General features: G+C 42.1%; 1 protein-coding gene across 1 annotated transcript; it reads right to left on the minus strand.

Moving 5' to 3' along the window:
* Positions 1-1,253: 1,253 nt before the first annotated feature.
* Positions 1,254-7,673, minus strand: LOC149408940 (uncharacterized). The gene is made up of 3 exons (XM_089650280.1): positions 7,175-7,673; positions 5,288-6,616; positions 1,254-5,080 (listed from the first exon to the last, which is right to left on the minus strand). The coding sequence occupies exons 1-3, from the start codon at positions 7,671-7,673 to the stop codon at positions 1,254-1,256; spliced, it is 5,655 nt and encodes a 1,884-aa protein (XP_089506406.1).
* Positions 7,674-18,165: the final 10,492 nt, after the last annotated feature.

Genomic DNA, 18,165 nt, shown 5'->3' on the forward strand with positions numbered 1-18,165 from the left:
TTAAAATTAAAGAATTAGTTCACTGGTGAACTAAACAAGTCTCATGATTTGTATTAAAATTACAACTCTGGTGTTAATTAGTAATATATTATATTATACATGATAAAACTAAAACTCTCATTCTTTGCGCTTATATTGATTTTGTCTACTAGATACCTTTGGTTAATTTTAAAGAAAAAACATTATATTTATCCACGATAAAACGAAAATGTTATCACAATTTTTAACATATAAAGCAGAAAACATTACAGTTTCAGTTGTTCAATTACAATAGTAATTATTTCAACATATTTTCTATTAAAATTAAAGAATTAGTTCACTGGTGAACTAAACAAGTCTCATGATTTGTATTAAAATTACAACTCTGGTGTTAATTAGTAATATATTATATTATACATGATAAAACTAAAACTCTCATTCTTTGCGCTTATATTGATTTTGTCTACTAGATACCTTTGGTTAATTTTAAAGAAAAAACATTATATTTATCCACGATAAAACGAAAATGTTATCACAATTTTTAACATATAAAGCAGAAAACATTACAGTTTCAGTTGTTCAATTACAATAGTAATTATTTCAACATATTTTCTATTAAAATTAAAGAATTAGTTCACTGGTGAACTAAACAAGTCTCATGATTTGTATTAAAATTACAACTCTGGTTGTACGGGACCAAGTTAGTGAAGCCCGCACAAATACTGCAAATTCAATAGGGCACCGGCACACATTGACACCTTGATCTGAGAGTTTTTGCAGGGGCAGTAGGAAAACATTAAATTAAACAAGTATTACTTTCCCGAGAACTCTCGGATGAGAAGTGACTGTTTGTACCAGTTACTTCTCTATTTATTGGACAAAATTATACATTAAATTTCACACATGTTCAATGAGAGTAATTAGCGATCACCCTTATCTCTTCACTGTGTTGAACAAAACAAAAACATTAGTTTTTAAATGTATGGTGGCGCCGAAAATCCATTAATATTAACTATAGCAGTCGCACATTAAGGATGTGGAATAATATTATAGTATCATATTTATTTTGACGCAGATATCTAAATGGTTTTATCAAAAATATTAAGGACATCGTAAAAACTTGAGATCTTGTTATCTCATAATGACTTTGGCTCTGCACGTCCGATATACTCCCCACGGTGCAGTCTCTGCTGCGCCCAGCTACTCCGTCGGGCGTGTTCTGTTTCATCCCAGCGTCTCGTGTTTGCAGTTGATGTCATTGCAAGGGGTTTCGGCTAGGCAGGTGTTGTCGTGCTGGTGATTGGATCGGCTGGTGTTGTTGAAGCAGGTAGTATGACGGCGATTTTAATGGCCGGTCTAACATATATTCCGGAACTTGTCTGGATACGGGCTGTCCTGACTTGTCCGTCAGCGGCGGGCACGGCCTCAAGGACGCGGCCACGCGGCCAGCTGTTCCGTGGCAGCGTGGAGTCCATAATGACCACCAGGTCATCCTTCTTAATGGGTGTGACCGGGTTGTGCCATTTTTGCCGAGCCGCCATGGTGGGAAGGTATTCTAGAAGCCACCGCCTCCAGAATATGTCTGCAAGTTGCTGGCCGATACGCCACTGGCGGCGAAGGCATATTTCCTCTTCCTTTTTGCCAAACATGGACAAGAGGGGACGCTTTCCAGCCGACCCTAGAAGAAAGTGGTTGGGGGTCAAAGGCTCTTCGTCGCGTGGGTCAACTGATATGTGAGTGAGTGGTCTGTTGTTCACTGTGAATTCAGCCTCTGCCAGGGCCGTGAGTAAGGTTTCTTCTCTAGGTGCCCGTTCCTTAAGTGTGGTGCTCAGGGCTCTTTTTACTGACCGTACAAGCCTCTCCCAAGCTCCCCCCATGTGGGGCGTCATTGGAGGTATGAAATGCCACTCAATGCCCTGGGTGGCTATGGCATCAAGCATTCTGGCATCGTGGCTCAATGATACCAGAGCGTCTCTCATCTCTGCATCGGCTCCATGAAAATTTGTTCCGTTGTCGGAGTACATGGCTGCGGGTTGTCCCCTTCGCGCAGTCATCCGCTGTATGGCCATGATGGCTGAGTCTGCGGTCAGTGAGGCGGCCAGTTCTATGTGAATGGCGCGGGTCGAGAGACAAGTGAAGATGGCTCCATATCGTTTTTCCCGATGTCTGCCAACCGTGATCTCCATAGGCCCGAAGTAGTCGAGCCCGCAATGTGTAAATGGGCGGATGTGATGCATCAGTCGAGGTGGTGGTAGCGCCCCCATTAGTGGTGGAGAGGGTTTGCTTCTCCTTATGTGGCAGGTGGGGCAGGCGTGTGCTATCTTCCTGCTTGTAGTGCGCAGACGCAGTACAAAGAAATCGCCCCGCACCTCTGCGACCGTCTTCTCCGTGCTGGGATGGTCCGCCTTCTGGTGGTAGTGGCGAATCAGGAGCTGAGTGTACGGGTGGTCTCCATCCAGGATGACGGGAGTCCGTGCTACACACTTCGTTTTCGCTAGAGCTCGCAGCCGGGTACCCATCCGCAGGGCGCCGTCTTGTCCGAAGAAGGGGTTTAATGGGTTCAGACGACTACCAGTCGGCAGCATTTGGCCTTGCTTGAGGGTGGTCATGTCAGTATTGAAGGCGTCCTCCTGAGACCTTTTTATCCATCTGTCTTCCGCCTCCTTGATCTCCTCCGCTCGCAGTGGGCCCCCTACAGATTTGTTAATTTTCATCCGACATCGTTTCACAAAGCGGAGAACCCATGCTGTTGCACGAATCAGCCGTTGCCATGAGGAGAATCTCTCGATGGATGGTAAGGCTTCCCTTGCAGTTGATAGAAGGCCGACGTAGTGAGGCTTAACCTCTAGTGTCTGGTCGTCGGGCCTTTTGACAGGTGCACGCTCTTTTGGCCACGCACTCTCAGGTAAAATGATAAAGGCCGGGCCGGTAAACCACCTTCCTTTGGGTGATAGGTCGGGCACATCTGAGTCCCTTGTACCGATGTCAGCGGGATTGAGCTTGGTTGGCACCCATCTCCAGTCGAGTATGTTGGTTAACTCATCTATTTCGCCCAGTCTGTTTGCCACGAAGGCAGAGTACGTACGTGGGTCAGTTCGTAACCAGCACAATACGGTTGCAGAGTCTGTCCAGAAGTACGTTTGGGATATACGGGCCTGGCTTTCCTTGTGGATGGTCTGGGCTAGTCTTGCCGCGATGAGTCCGGCTTGTAACTCAAGGCGGGGAATGGAGAGGGGCTTCAGTGGCGCCACTTTGCATTTACTGGCCAGAAATGTCGCCTGTAGGGATCCATTTACTTCTTCGGTGTAATAGGCGACAGCGCAGCAGGCTTGTTCTGACGCATCGCAGAAGAGATGTAGGGTCACGCTGTTCTGCTTGAGATGGAGGCAGCGTCTCGGAACTGAAATACTGTGTGTATTCAACAGGCTCAGCCATTCGGTCCACCTCTGTGTATGTTCAGGGGTAATGGGGTTGTCCCAGCCTATACTCGAGCGCCACACGGCCTGCAGCAGTATCTTCGACCGGATTGTAAGGCAGGAAATGAAGCCTACTGGGTCGAAGATTTTCATTACTATTGAGAGCAGCTGCCTTTTCGTGGGTCGCGTGGCCACTTCTGGGGTGATCGCCTCTTGGAATGAGTACAGGAAGTTATCAGTGGATGGGTCCCAAACTAGTCCGAGCACTCGTTCCGTCTCCGTACCTCCACCGCTGATCCGCACTGTGGAACTGGCCCGGTCTTCTGTGGGAACACCGGCTATGGCAGCTGGACTGTTAGATGCCCAGCTAGTTAGGTGGAATCCTCCTTTTGCGAGGAGGGTGCTCACACCGTGGACGAGTGAGGCAGCTTCCTGACAACTGTCTACCGCATCTAGGTAGTCATCCATGTAGAATTTAGAACGAATGGCTGCTGCGGCAGTCGGGTTCTCATGTTCGTATTCCCCGGCTACCTTGTTCCGGACGAACTGGGCGCTGCTCGGTGAACAAGTGGCTCCGAACATCATAGATGACATCTGGTAAGTATCAGGTTCGTGTTGGTTCGGTAATCTCCAGAGGTAGAGTTGGGACAGCTGATCTTCCCGCCTTATCTTGATCTGCAGAAACATTTCCTTGATATCTGCGGCAATGGCGATGTTTCCCTCTCGAAAGCGCAGAATATTCCCTAAGAGGGAAGACAGCAGGTCAGGGCCGGTAAGCAGCTGGTCATTAAGGGAGGTCCCTCGGCATCGACTGGCGGCGTCAAACACTATCCTGATCTTCCCTGGCTTATTGGGGTTTGTCACCGCAAAGTGCGGCAGGTACCATTTTCTGGGTGCGGTTGTTGACGCTTCCAGTTTAGACAGCTTCCTGGCGTAGCCTTTGTTGACCAGCTGGCTCATCTTGTCGCTGTAGGCTGCTGCCAGATTCTGATCTGCTGCCAGCTTCTTCTCAAGGGAATGAAGTCGTTTCAGCGCGCACTGCCGGTTGTCAGGCAATGTGGCTTCCGGATTACGCCACAGGAGGCCAGTTTCCCACCTCCCAGTGCGAAGAGGCCGGGTAGTCGTGTTCATTAGTGCGATGGCCCTTTGTTCGCTTGCCTGGGTTCTCACCGCGGCAGTTACGCCAAGAGAGTCGACGGCAAAGTTGCATTTTACCAATTCTCTTAGGCGGATATCTGCGGCTGATTCAATTTGTAGTGCCAGCGTCGTGGATTTATTGTCACTGCCAGTCCCGACACCCCCATGGGCGATCCACCCCAGTGCGGTTCGTGACACTATTCGCGTAGTGTCATGGTCTTCGCGCACTTCCCGTGAAACGATCAGATGAGCATTGTCTTGCCCTATCAAAAGTTTTGGGGTGACAAGGTTTCCCTGGGCCTGTTGTTCTGGCAGGTTGAGGTCGGAGATCGTGTTGGCGATGATGTAGTAGGTGTCACTGCTATCACATCCTCTTATGGTCAGCTTCACTCGGCGGGAGAGTGTGTCAGAGGTGCACATCCCTTTGGCGCCATGGATCCGTATGCTGCGGACTGGGCCGCTCACCCCGATCCGTGTCGCGATGTCAGCGTCGACAAGTGTCACAGTTGAGCCTTCGTCGAGGAGCGCGAACACCAAAACTTTGCTTCCTTGGGGGACGCCCAACATAACCTGCACAATTTTTAACAGCACGCTCCGGTCCGTCGTCTGGCGTCACAAGTTAACCTCACCGACAGCACCTTCCGGTACGAACTGTGGGTCATGAAGCAAACGGTGATGTGGTGATCTGCACCCTCCTATGCCGCACCATGCCTTGGTTTTACAGTCCCGCGAGTGGTGTCGATCCAGACACTTACGACACAGGTTCTTCTGTCGCACCATTGTCCACCGGAGGGCGAGACTTTTCTCCGCGAACTCGGTGCACTCGCGAGTTTTGTGGTTGCCACCGCACTGGCCGCAACTTTCACTAGACAGTTTGCGTTTACGCGTATTGTTCATTTTATTTTCGCGAGGCTCACTCCTCTTTCGCGATGTAACAAATTCAGCGGGTCTAGAGTCTGGTTTAACTTCTTCACCGTTTACTACATGCACCTGCTCGGTCCGTCGCGGTCGAGGTCGCACTGGGTCGATCATCCCGCTGTTGGGTATAGCGTTAGCCATACTTTTCAGAAATGCTGCCAGCTGAGTTATTGTAGCTAGACTCGTAAGACCACGTGTCTCATACAGCCAGGTCATCCGTAGCGTAATCGGCATCTTTGTTGTGATGTCATTCAGTAGGGTGGGGTTGGTCAGGTATCCGTCAGTCCTAAGGATCCTAAGTGATGTCACCAAGTTCTGGACGGTTCCGGAGAAGTCTGCCAGGTCCTCGAGGGTTGCGTCTATTGTGAGATACGGCAGCTTTTTCACCTTTTCCAACATCAGCGTGGCTATTGCGCTGGCGCCACCGTATCGCTGCTCGAGGACAGAGAGGATCTCTGGAACTTGAGCGGGATCCATGAGGAGAGGGCCGACTGCATCCCGAGCCTTCCCTTTTAGTGAACGCTGCAGCCGGATGAGGTTTTCAGATGAAGTCATTCTGCAAGTGGTTGTGGATTGGGTGTACTGGGCTTTCCATGTGGGCCACTCGAGCGGGTCACCCAGGAAGAGGGGAAGATCCTTGGCCGTGGTCTGCCTTGCGATTAAGGCGGCCATCCGTGTATCGTCCTCTATCGTGCGAGGGCTTTCTTGGGCACGGGACGTGCGAAAACCCTCTGCTATTGCTGAGGTGATCTGGGACAGCTGATCAGCGCCTTTTTGCACCCACTCGTGAGTGTGCTGTGCTGTCTCATCGGCCGTAGGCAGTGGCGGAAACAGTGGTGAAAAATCCTGACTCGTAGGGAATTGCTGCGATCTGTTATGCGTAAATTCCACTTCTCCAGGTACTGCTGCTTGGGGCTGTCGCTCGGGGTACTGTGGTAGAGTATAATCGGCTATGGGAATGCTTGCCACGGGTGCCGTGTGTCCCGTAGTTTCCGACAGTATATGCACTGAGCGTGCATTTGAGGCGGGTCCGGGTTTTATGATAGCGTGGCCAGCATTTGAGGCGGGCCGTGTTCCCGGCAGTGTACGCACCGGGCATGCATTCAAGGCTTTCCCGGGTGCTGTGATAGTGTAACCGGCTTTCGAGGCGGGCCACACTCCAGGCGCTGTTTGCACCGGGCATGCATTCGAGGCTTGCCCGGGTGCTGTGATAGCGTAGCCGGCATTCGAGGCGGGCCACGCTTCAGGCGCTGTTTGCACCGGGCATGCATTCGAGGCTTGCCCGGGTGCTGTGATAGCGTAGCCGGCATTCGAGGCGGGCCACGCTCCAGGCGCTGTTTGCACCGGGCATGCATTCGAGGCTTGCCCGGGTGCTGTGATAGCGTAGCCGGCATTCGAGGCGGGCCACGCTCCAGGCGCTGTTTGCACCGGGCATGCATTCGAGGCTTGCCCGGGTGCTGTGATAGCGTAGCCGGCATTCGAGGCGGGCCACGCTCCAGGCGCTGTTTGCACCGGGCATGCATTCGAGGCTTGCCCGGGTGCTGTGATAGCGTAGCCGGCATTCGAGGCGGGCCACGTTCCAGGCGCTGTTTGCACCGGGCATGCATTCGAGGCTTGCCCGGGTGCTGTGATAGCGTAGTCGGCATTCGAGGCGGGCCACGCTCCAGGCGCTGTTTGCACCGGGCATGCATTCGAGGCTTGCCCGGGTGCTGTGATAGCGTAGCCGGCATTCGAGGCGGGCCAGGCTCCAGGCGCCACGGGGGCTTGGGTAGTTGTGAACCTGGAATCGGCAGGTTGGTGGCCTGCTTGCAGTGCGGCGGATGTCTTTGTTGCTGCTGCCAGGGCTGCAAGTAGGTTGGCGGTGTGCTTAACGTGCTGCTTCTCTCGAGTGCGCAACTCACGGCGCAACATTTGTATTGCATCCTCAGTTGACTCTGACCGTTGGTCATCATCCTCTCCGTCGGACTCCTGGGGGGCCGGGGAACTGTGGGTCAGGATGGGACCCCAAGCTGTGGTTGATTGTTCAATGGAGTCCGAGGCAAGCATAGCTTGATCAGCTTGCTGGGGTGCATCTTGGCTAATGGGAACATCAGTCGGAGAGTTGGAAGTAGGGTCCGGGGCTCGGCGAGACATACGTTTGTCTCGGTCTGCGGGAACGCTGGTTGCTGATCGCGACGCCCCGGATGAAGTAGAGATTTTATGGCCACTGCGAAGCGAAGGCATCTTTACTGAAGCACGATTAAAGGCGTAATGCGTAGAACCGGCACGAAGGACCAATTTGTACGGGACCAAGTTAGTGAAGCCCGCACAAATACTGCAAATTCAATAGGGCACCGGCACACATTGACACCTTGATCTGAGAGTTTTTGCAGGGGCAGTAGGAAAACATTAAATTAAACAAGTATTACTTTCCCGAGAACTCTCGGATGAGAAGTGACTGTTTGTACCAGTTACTTCTCTATTTATTGGACAAAATTATACATTAAATTTCACACATGTTCAATGAGAGTAATTAGCGATCACCCTTATCTCTTCACTGTGTTGAACAAAACAAAAACATTAGTTTTTAAATGTATGGTGGCGCCGAAAATCCATTAATATTAACTATAGCAGTCGCACATTAAGGATGTGGAATAATATTATAGTATCATATTTATTTTGACGCAGATATCTAAATGGTTTTATCAAAAATATTAAGGACATCGTAAAAACTTGAGATCTTGTTATCTCATAATGACTTTGGCTCTGCACGTCCGATATACTGGTGTTAATTAGTAATATATTATATTATACATGATAAAACTAAAACTCTCATTCTTTGCGCTTATATTGATTTTGTCTACTAGATACCTTTGGTTAATTTTAAAGAAAAAACATTATATTTATCCACGATAAAACGAAAATGTTATCACAATTTTTAACATATAAAGCAGAAAACATTACAGTTTCAGTTGTTCAATTACAACTATAATAATTTCAACATATTTTCTATTATAAGCTAAAGAAGAATAAATGTACAGATAAACAACTATGATTTTGGTTTTAATTAAATAAAAAATGAAAAAAAGTAAAACATATTTATCCAAGATAAAAATAAAACTCTCATTGATGACGCTGATATTGATTTTGTATACTAGATATATTTGGTTAATTTTAAAGAAAAACATTATATTTATCCATGATAAAACGAAAATGCTACTAAATGGTATCACAATTTTTATCATATAACGCAGAAAACATTACAGTTTCAGTTGTTCAATTACGATTGTAATTATTTCAACATATTTTCTATTATAAGCTAAAGAAGAATAAATGTACCGACAAAGAACTATGATTTTGGTTTTAATTAAATTAAAACATTGAATTTATCCATGATAAAAATGCAGCGTTTTATGTGGACTGAAGCTTTTTAAAATTTAAATGTTAAACAATTCTTTTTATATTATACAGAAAATGATGTTTATAAAAAATGTTACATATTTTGAATACAAGTTAAACACCACATTTAGTTTTATTTATCAACCCAGTGTTGATTGCGGACCATATGGGAGGGAGTTGAAGAGTCGGAGGTCAACTTCGACTTTTCCTCTCTCCAGCCACTGCTGGCTGCAACAGGGGAGAAGTTTGCTTAACCAATCAAAAAAAAAATAATGGACTTTAGCTGTAATCATGAGAATTATGAGATTCAATTGAATCTCATAATTCTCTATTAAATTTGGTGGTTAAACTATTGGAAGAAATAAGACATCTAATTGTTAAGAATTAGATTTGGCCTTTATTTCTTCCAATATTTTAGTTAAGAGTGTTAACACTCCATCAAAAAATTCTTTTTGATTTTGCAAATTCCTCTCCCCCTGTTTGATGAGGGTAGCGGATAGACTCTGGGAATATTCGAACCTCTGATTTGCCGCAGTACGCCTCGGAGTCTGTGCGGGTAAAGGCTCAAGGGTAGGGGGTTCCACAAGGGGAGGTGTGGCCTCCAAGAGCAGCGGTTCCTCAACAGACTGCCAGCTGCTGCAGCCAGCAACAGGCTGGGGTCCTCCGAGAGATGAGAAGTCGAAGTTGACCTCCGACGGTTCGACTCCCGTGTGCCCCGTAATGAGCACCGGGTTTATGCAGTTTAAAATAAGCTCGTCAGTCGCATTGAGGCTGACTGCTGGAGCTGGTGGTCCGCCTCCTGTCCCGGCCGCATGCCGCTTCAAGGAGGCATTCTTTGTTTTAGCTTTCGACCTTAAGTCTTGCCATGTCTGAAAATATTTTTGAATTATATTAATTATTTACACAAAATATTAGTGGAAAGAGACTTTATAAGATCTTTAATTATTAAAAAAGAAGGACAACATCAAGATCACACAATTTTACTTGAATTTCGAAACAATCGGCTTTGAAGTAACATAGCCCCACTATCATTCTTTTCAATATCGTGATTTTTAACATACACATTAGGCTTAAAATGAAACACCATGTGAGCGGTGACCGGACAACTCAGAATGAAATCAACTAAACTCTTCAGAAAAGTCAATAAAGGTGGTGATAAAAATAAATAAAAAATTGGTTAAGGGCTATTTCAGAATTATTTTTTTCGTAGCTTTGACGTTTCAAAGAGGTGTTGAGTTGACTTGATTTGGCGTGAAACCCATGTGAGATGGGAGCATGGTGTTCGTTTTGTTGAAAAGAAATTTGTCATAGGCAGTGCTTCGCCTGAACGAAGCGTTAAGGTAACAAATAGACATTAAATGTACAATACACACAAATTAATGGAAATGAATAAACAAACCTTTCTCCAGTGTTTAAAATCCTTATTCGCTCCTGCCAGGGCATTTAGTTGCTCGGCAATACCTATCCATCTACGCCGGGATTCTGCAAATGTAAAAGTGGGTGAAAATTTCCCACTCACTAAATCTTTATCCGAACTTACAAGCTCAATTAAGAGTTGCTTTTGGCAATTTGTGATGTGTCCGGCAGCCATTTCTGTTTTGAATAACGAACATATAACGAATAACTGTTTGACAGTCACACCATAGAAATCCCAAAAACACCAGGAACATAGACAATATTTACAGGGGTGCCAATATAATCATCTCTTCTACCAACTTCGACCGTTCGACGCTCAAGAATACGTAAAATTGAAACATTCGAAAAAGTTAGTCGCGGCGACTAGTAGTTTTTCACTCGAAGACGGCGCATACGAAAACTATTGATCGTTTAACTCCAGAATCGCAGGCCAGGCCTAGGCGCGCTACCGCCGAATTACGAAGTCAGTGCTGTCATATTTTAGTGTTCGTATGCGACACGGGAGTCGATTTTCGCCATGAAGTTTTTATGTTTTAAATCGAAAGTTTTACGAAAATTAAAATGTTAAAATTATTAAAATGAGCACAGTTAAAAAAGGAAAAGGAGTAAAGAAATAAATGAAGTCATATATTTTAATAAATATGTATTTTTTATTTAGGAAATGACATAACATACAAAACACATGTAGGTTTATCTCTAATAATAATGGAAACATATAACAAATCGTATTTTTGTAATTAAATTAAATTACATAGGTATTATATTCACACAATAATGGACACATTACATTATGTAGGAAATAATTGTTTCTAAAATATATTAAATATTACTAATTTCTTAAATTCCTCATGAAAGTAATGTTTATACTGGAAGATTGGAAGTGAAATTTGAACACATATCAGATAGACAATTTAGTATAATAATATATTATGTATAATTGGAAATAAGTTTCTAATAAATTCTATTAAAAGTAATGTTTATACTGGAAGATTGGAAGTGAAATTTGAACAGATTCAGATAGACAATTTAGTATGATAATATATTATGTATAATTGGAAAGAATTGTTTCTAATAAATTCCTCATGAAAGTAATGTACACATACTCACCATCGACTAGGATAGAAACTATAAAAAAGGCGTAACCATAGACAATATAATTCTCATTCGGAGCCAACCCATTGGCTAGCCTAAAATCGGCCAATGACAGCGGCCTAAAAACATGCATGAAGTTCGTATTGGTTTGTGGAAAATATACGTCACAAGTCACCCATAGAGATAACCGTGTCTTTTTTTTCTGACCCACTTTTTTCTCGGAGTTATACCCCCCTGCTTTTCGTGCTCTCGAAAAAAACAGTGTTTGTGTTGCCAAACCCAGGTTTTGGCTTATCTACAATTAATCCCATTTCACTTTTAAACCGTTCCTGTAATTCTTTTTTTCTAGTACTTAAAATAAGTTTATTTGCATCCCCTCTGACTTGCCAGAGTTGTATTCGATAAGCGATAATACCTGGATGACTTTTATAGCGCCGTTTTTGTGCAAAAACACCTCAAAACATTCAAAAGTTTTTATACAGGCATGCAATGTAGATAAGCCGAAGGAATAAAGTTTTTCAAAAGTTTTTATACAGGCATGCAATGTAGATAAGCCGAAGGAATAAAATTCTTGCCGTGGAACTCTATTGATAACCGTAGTATTCATTTCACTGGGTTTGGCACCACAAATATAACACGACATAGTCGACTTGTTTCCAGTCATTACATTGCAAATTTTGCCATCTACCATAGTTAATAACATTTTAAATTTTATATTCAAATCTATATCTTTAATGTTAATTCTAAAATTTATCAAATCCGAGAAGCTGCGATCCACTTTTTGGTTACATTCAAAGATATTAAGTGTACTTGGCTTTTCAAATTTTTTTCACTGCATGCACTGAGATTTTGACGTTCAAATTTACTTAAAATATAAATAATAATACCTGGATGACTTTTATAGCGCCGTTTTTGTGCAAAAACACCTCAAGGGCTCAAGGGCATATATTCCCTGAAACCTTTCTTTCTTGGGTAAACTTCTCCACGTCTCGAACAATTCCTACCTGGAAATCTGGTATGTGGTGCCTGTGAAATGACAAATTATGATTGGTGAGCATTAATGAGCAAAAATATCGAAACTGATTTGAATAGAAAATGAATTGTTCAATCTACAAAAAAAAAATCACGGAACCTTATTGATGCTTTATCCGAAAAAAAATCTCGAGAAGTTAGAAATTGAATATTTTTAAACCACATAAAAATACACAAGTTAAACATTATTTTTTTAAAAAACTGTAATGTTTTATATTAAAAATTTTCAATTATAACATACGACGTAGATTTTGCAACAATAAAATTTGGCTGTCATCAGTTGTTTTGTTCTGCTCTATCTAAAATTAATTTTTTACCATTCTTTTTTGTTTTCTGGCAAAAAAAAAGTGTAGTGTGTTGTGCCTTGAGGTTTCTTCTCCCTCCTGATCTTCCAGGAGTCACTTTTCGCTGCTGATTTCCAGATATTTATAAACTTTTTTTACTTCTGTCATTTTCCATACTATTATTGTAGTTGTTTACTGTTGTGAATAATTGAGGAAGATTTCCCTCCTGGACCCCCTACAAAGCCCCCAGATCCCTCTCCAGACCCCCCAGACGGGGAAAATGGCGAAATTTCTGACAGTGATTCTGTCATTTTGACTTCTACCAAAAAAAGGAAATTAACTCCTTCTTTCCCAATAAAACTTGACTCTCCTTCGACTTCACAGTCCCCACCAGCACTTTCTCAACTTCCTCCAACAAACTTTTATTCTCCTCATTCCCGTGGCCCATTCATAGTATACGCCCAAAAAACTGAGCAAGGAAAAACCATCCACCTTCTTGAATTTGGCAAATTCCTATCAAATAGCAAGAACCTTTCAATCAAGCCTGGAGGTGTAAAAGCCGAGGGTCGCTTCCGAATCTCCGTCGAATTCCTCTCAGGGCCAGCTGCCAACAGTTTCATCAAAACTATCTTCATTTCATCTAATTCAAAGTTCAAGGCATATATCCCTTCTTTCAATGTCACTCGCATGGGCCTGGTCAGAGGTATCTCGACTGATCTGTCCATCGAAGAAATTCTGTCTTCACTTTCAACCCCCCAACACATTGGCAATCCCATAAAAGCCAGGAGGCTAAATTACAAGGACTCCTCTGAGGGTATAATTTCCTGGAAGCCCTCCCAATCTGTCATTATCACCTTTGAAGGTCAATCTCTTCCCTCCCATATAGATTTATTCTTCGACTCATTACCAGTTGAAATGTATACTTATCCCACCACTCAATGTTTCAATTGCTGCCGTTTTGGTCATACCAAAGCTGCATGCAGATCTCAACCCAGATGTTTTAAATGTGGAGAAAACCACGCAGCTGACCAATGTCCTTCTTCCTCCTCACCCAAATGTTTTAACTGCTCAGGCTCACATACAGCTATCAACACTTCTTGCCCAGAACAATCTCGCCAAAAAAATATTAAAATTTATATGGCCTCTTAGAACTTGTCTTTTCTGCAGGCTTCTAAACTATTCCCGCCTGTCAAAAAATCATTTGCTGAGGCTTTATCCAGCAACTCCTCATCCAACCCTCTTCCCTCTTCTACAACAACTTTTTCTCGTTCAACTAAATTCACATACAAAAACGCTATCTCTAAACCGGCTCCTGGATACGATCAGCAACAACACAACTCACTGCTTTTAAATCCCAATGGTTCACCTCTTTCAAATACCACAAATGGGTGTGCAAATAATTATAATCCGTCCTCAATGAACTCTGTAAATCTTTCTGAAAAACTCTCCCAAGACAATTCTTCATTTATCCAAACTCTCATTATGCTTCTAATTTACCTTATTTCTTCTCAAACTAATCTACCGTCCAACGCTGCTACTATTATTTCCACATTAAACTCATTTATTCAAAATGACTCTTCAAGATTTCAAAATACTTCAGTGGAATAGCCGAAGTGCTATTTCTAACAAATCTGATCTCCTTAACCTATTAAATTCCAACTTTATTTCTTTGGCTGCTATCTCGGAGACTTGGTTTACTCCATCCACCCACTTTAATGTGGGAGGGTATTCCTGTCTCCGCGACGACCGCCCGGAAGGTTCGGGCGGCGGTGCTGCCCTTTTTATTAAGAAATCCATATCATTTTCCCCAATAAATAATATCAAACCCCCCAATGCTGACTTCCAAATGGTTGCAGCTAAAATAAAGGACACATCCTTTATTTCAGTCTATCTTCCCCCAACAGCCCAACAACCCTTCAATAAACAAATTTGGTTGCAAATTGTAAGTCAACTAAGCCCTCCTTTCTTTATATTAGGCGATTTTAATGCCCATTCCCCCTTCTGGGGTTCTGCTTTCTCCGACCGAGATGGTCGAAGTGTGATGGATTTCCTAGATCAATCCAACCTTTTCAGTGGATCTCTCGATATGCTCAACTAGTCTGGCTTCTCTCTCCTCGTGGGCGGTGTCCCCCGACCCTTGCTCCAGTGATCATTTCCCGATCACCATTACTTATCAAACTTCTTTCCAATCGGACAAGTCTCATATTTCGACAAAGATTAAAACGAAACACACCAAATGGGATGAATTTAACTCTCATATGGACAAGTTCCTACTAAATTTACCCAACACCAATATATTTTCCGTCAAAGATGACTATAATAACTTTAAATAAATGCTCATAACTGCAATAAATAAATCAAATCCTCCCCCTAAAACTAAATCTCTTTTAAAAAAACTCCCTCCAACTCCCTGGTGGGATGAGGAATGTTCCAAAGTAGTAAGAATTCGGAAAGTTAAATCTCTTTCCTATCGTTACAATATGACTATGGAGAACTATCATACAAAAACGCTGAATCCAATGCCAAAAGGGTATTGAGGTCAAAAAAAAGATCTGGGTGGTACAACTTCTGCAGTTCAGTATCTCCGAACACTCCAATTTCGGAAGTTTGGTCTATGATCCGAAGATTTCGATCCTCCTTCAGTTCACCATCTCCTCGAGCGTCTCATTCTAAATGGATAGATGAATTTTTGGACAAAATTTCCCCCCCTTTATTTAAAAATTCTCCAATCCCCAACGCTTCTGAAGTAAAATTTTTGGGAGTAACATTTGATAGGAAATTTAAATGGTCTTCCCATATTAATAATTAAGTTACTAAATGCGAAAAAAATTTAAATATCATCAGATCATTATTTGGCGTTTGGTGGGGAGCTCACCCTACTTGCATTAAGTTGCTTTACAACGCACTTATTCGAAGCCATCTCGATTATGCCTGCCCACTTTTTAGTACTGCCTCAAAAAATGTACTTGATAAATTAGACAAAATTCAATCTAAATCTTTGCGAATTATAACTGGAGCAATGCAATCGTCACCCATCAATTCCCTTCAAGTAGAATGTTCTGATCCTCCTCTTTATTTAAGGCGTCAACTATTTGCTGACAAATTTGTTCTTAAATGTTTAAATTCTAAATGTCATCAGGTTATCCCCAGCGTCTCGTTGTTCATTGACTCAACCCATTCATCTACAATCAAAGCTTCAACTAAACCTCTTCCTGACATCTGTAAAAATTTTAAGTCTCTCTCAGAACTTCACATCATCCAAAACGATCTACTTCCCCTTATACAAATTAAAATATAGTCACGTCACCCTATCCCCAACAATAATAGAAGGGATCGGAATCCTTAAAAGTCATTCCAATCTCCCGGCCCGAACTGTCAATAATATTTTCAATGACATTATTTCATCTAAATGGCCCAACTTTTCTCTTTTATTTACTGATGGATCCAAATCTCCCGATTCTCCTAACTGTGGTATAGGTATTAACGTTTACCACAATAATTCTAATGACAGAATATTTCATTCAATTTCAAATCAATTTTCAATATTTTCAGCCGAGTGCATTGCAATAATAGAATCTCTCAAATATATAATCAAAAATAATTTTGAACATTCCCTCGTTCTCTCTGACTCTCTCAGTTCCCTCCAAAAACTTAAATCCAGTCCTCTTCTTCATCCTGATGATCACTTTGTATGCCTTATTCGAGAGATGATAGCCTCCATTCAAAGCTCTGGTAAAACTGTAACTCTGATTTGGATTCCTGGACATGTTGGTGTCATGGGTAATGATATTGCGGATGAATTAGTTTATTTGCATCCCCTCTGACTTGCCAGAGTTGTATTCGATAAGCGATATGCAAAAAACATTCAAAAGTTTTTATACAGGCATGCAATGTAGATAAGCCGAAGGAATAAAATTCTTGCCGTGGAACTCTATTGATAACCGTAGTATTCATTTCACTGGGTTTGGCACCACAAATATAACACGACATAGTCGAATTGTTTCCAGTCATTACATTGCAAATTTTGCCATCTACCATAGTTAATAACATTTTAAATTTTATATTCAAATCTACATCTTTAATGCTAATTCTAAAATTTATCAAATCCGAGAAGCTCTGATCCACTTTTTGGTTACATTCAAAGATATTAAGTGTACTTGGCTTTTCAAATTTTTTTGGCTGCATGCAATGAGATTTTGACGTTCAAATTTACTTAAAATATGATTATATATTCCCTGAAACCTTTCTTTCTTGGGTAAACTTCTCCACGTCTCAAACAATTCCTGCCTGGAAATCTGGTATGTGGTGCCTGTGAAATGACAAATTATGATTGGTGAGCATTAATGAGCAAAAATATCGAAACTGATTTGAATAGAAAATGAATTGTTCAATCTAAAAAAAAAAATCACGGAACCTTATTGATGCTTTATCCGAAAAAAAATCTCGAGAAGTTAGAAATTGAATATTTTTAAACCACATAAAAATACACAAGTTAAACATTATTTTTTTAAAAAACTGTAATGTTTTATATTAAAAATTTTCAATTATAACATACTACGTAGATTTTGCAACAATAACATTTGGCTGTCATCAGTTGTTTTGTTCTGCTCTATCTAAAATTAATTTTTTACCATTCTTCTTTGTTTTCTGGCAAAAAAAAAGTGTAGTGTGTTGTGCGCGTCCCCTTAAGAGTTACATCCCAGTTTTCAAATAGTATGTGGGCTACGCTAGGTTTGTATAGACTGGTTTGTGATTTAATTCTAATCAGTGGCGGTTCGTGGTCTTTTTAACAGGGGGTTCAGAAATTCAAGAGAAGAAAAACATATCTAATTAAAATTTACTTACTGTTGTCCTTCGTCAAATAGTCGAATACGGCAGCAGTCACACAACTTAAATAAAGTTAGTGGGAGGGGTACCTACATATTATTGTTTTTAAATCACTTCACTAGACACAAATATTAGATAATGAGAAAAGTTTTATAGGAATTAAATTGTTTAATGTTTTTATAGCACTCAATGTATGTTGCTAATTATTATTGTTTTTTCGAGAAGAATAATTTCGTAGAATATACATATAATAGATATTTAAAACATTAAAAAAAAAACAAATAAAGGTGGCACGAAATAAATTTACTAAGTCTACTTCAATAGGTAGTAGATTTGCAAATGCCATAAGCAAACGGTTGGAGAAATGCAGAAACAAGAAAACAAAAATATGTACAAAAATGACTACAAAGTTAAATACCATAATATAACATAAAAAATAACTCTTGCTTCCCTAAAGGTCAAACGTCGACCGCGAAGTTCTCGGGTTTCTTCGGTTACATTCGTCAATGTTCGGAGGTCACGTGATAACATAACGCGTGTTCGGCGCACACAATTTGTCTTACTTTTGCAAAGAAATACCAAATTTTGTATATGTCACCGTCATAGGGATCTGTACCGGCTAAAATTCTTTTGTATGAAGAGTTTGGCGCGGATTTCAACTCGCACAAAATTTGGAATATTTATCG

This window comes from Hesperophylax consimilis, unplaced genomic scaffold (assembly GCF_061612785.1).
Source record: "Hesperophylax consimilis isolate HC1 unplaced genomic scaffold, BYU_Hcon_1.0 scaffold_40, whole genome shotgun sequence".
Classification (NCBI taxonomy): Eukaryota; Metazoa; Arthropoda; class Insecta; order Trichoptera; family Limnephilidae; genus Hesperophylax; species Hesperophylax consimilis.

Excerpts from the sequence above, each read along its gene's own strand:
- LOC149408940 (XM_089650280.1), bottom strand. The coding sequence starts at position 7,673 with ATGCCTTCGCTTCGCAGTGGCCATAAAATCTCTACTTCATCCGGGGCG. Across the intron at positions 6,617-7,174 it reads CTGGCCCGCCTCGAATGCCG|CGCCTGGAGTGTGGCCCGCC; the intron begins GCTACGCTATCA and ends CGGTGCAAACAG. Across the intron at positions 5,081-5,287 it reads GCGACAGAAGAACCTGTGTC|GAAGCAAAGTTTTGGTGTTC; the intron begins GTAAGTGTCTGG and ends GCGTCCCCCAAG.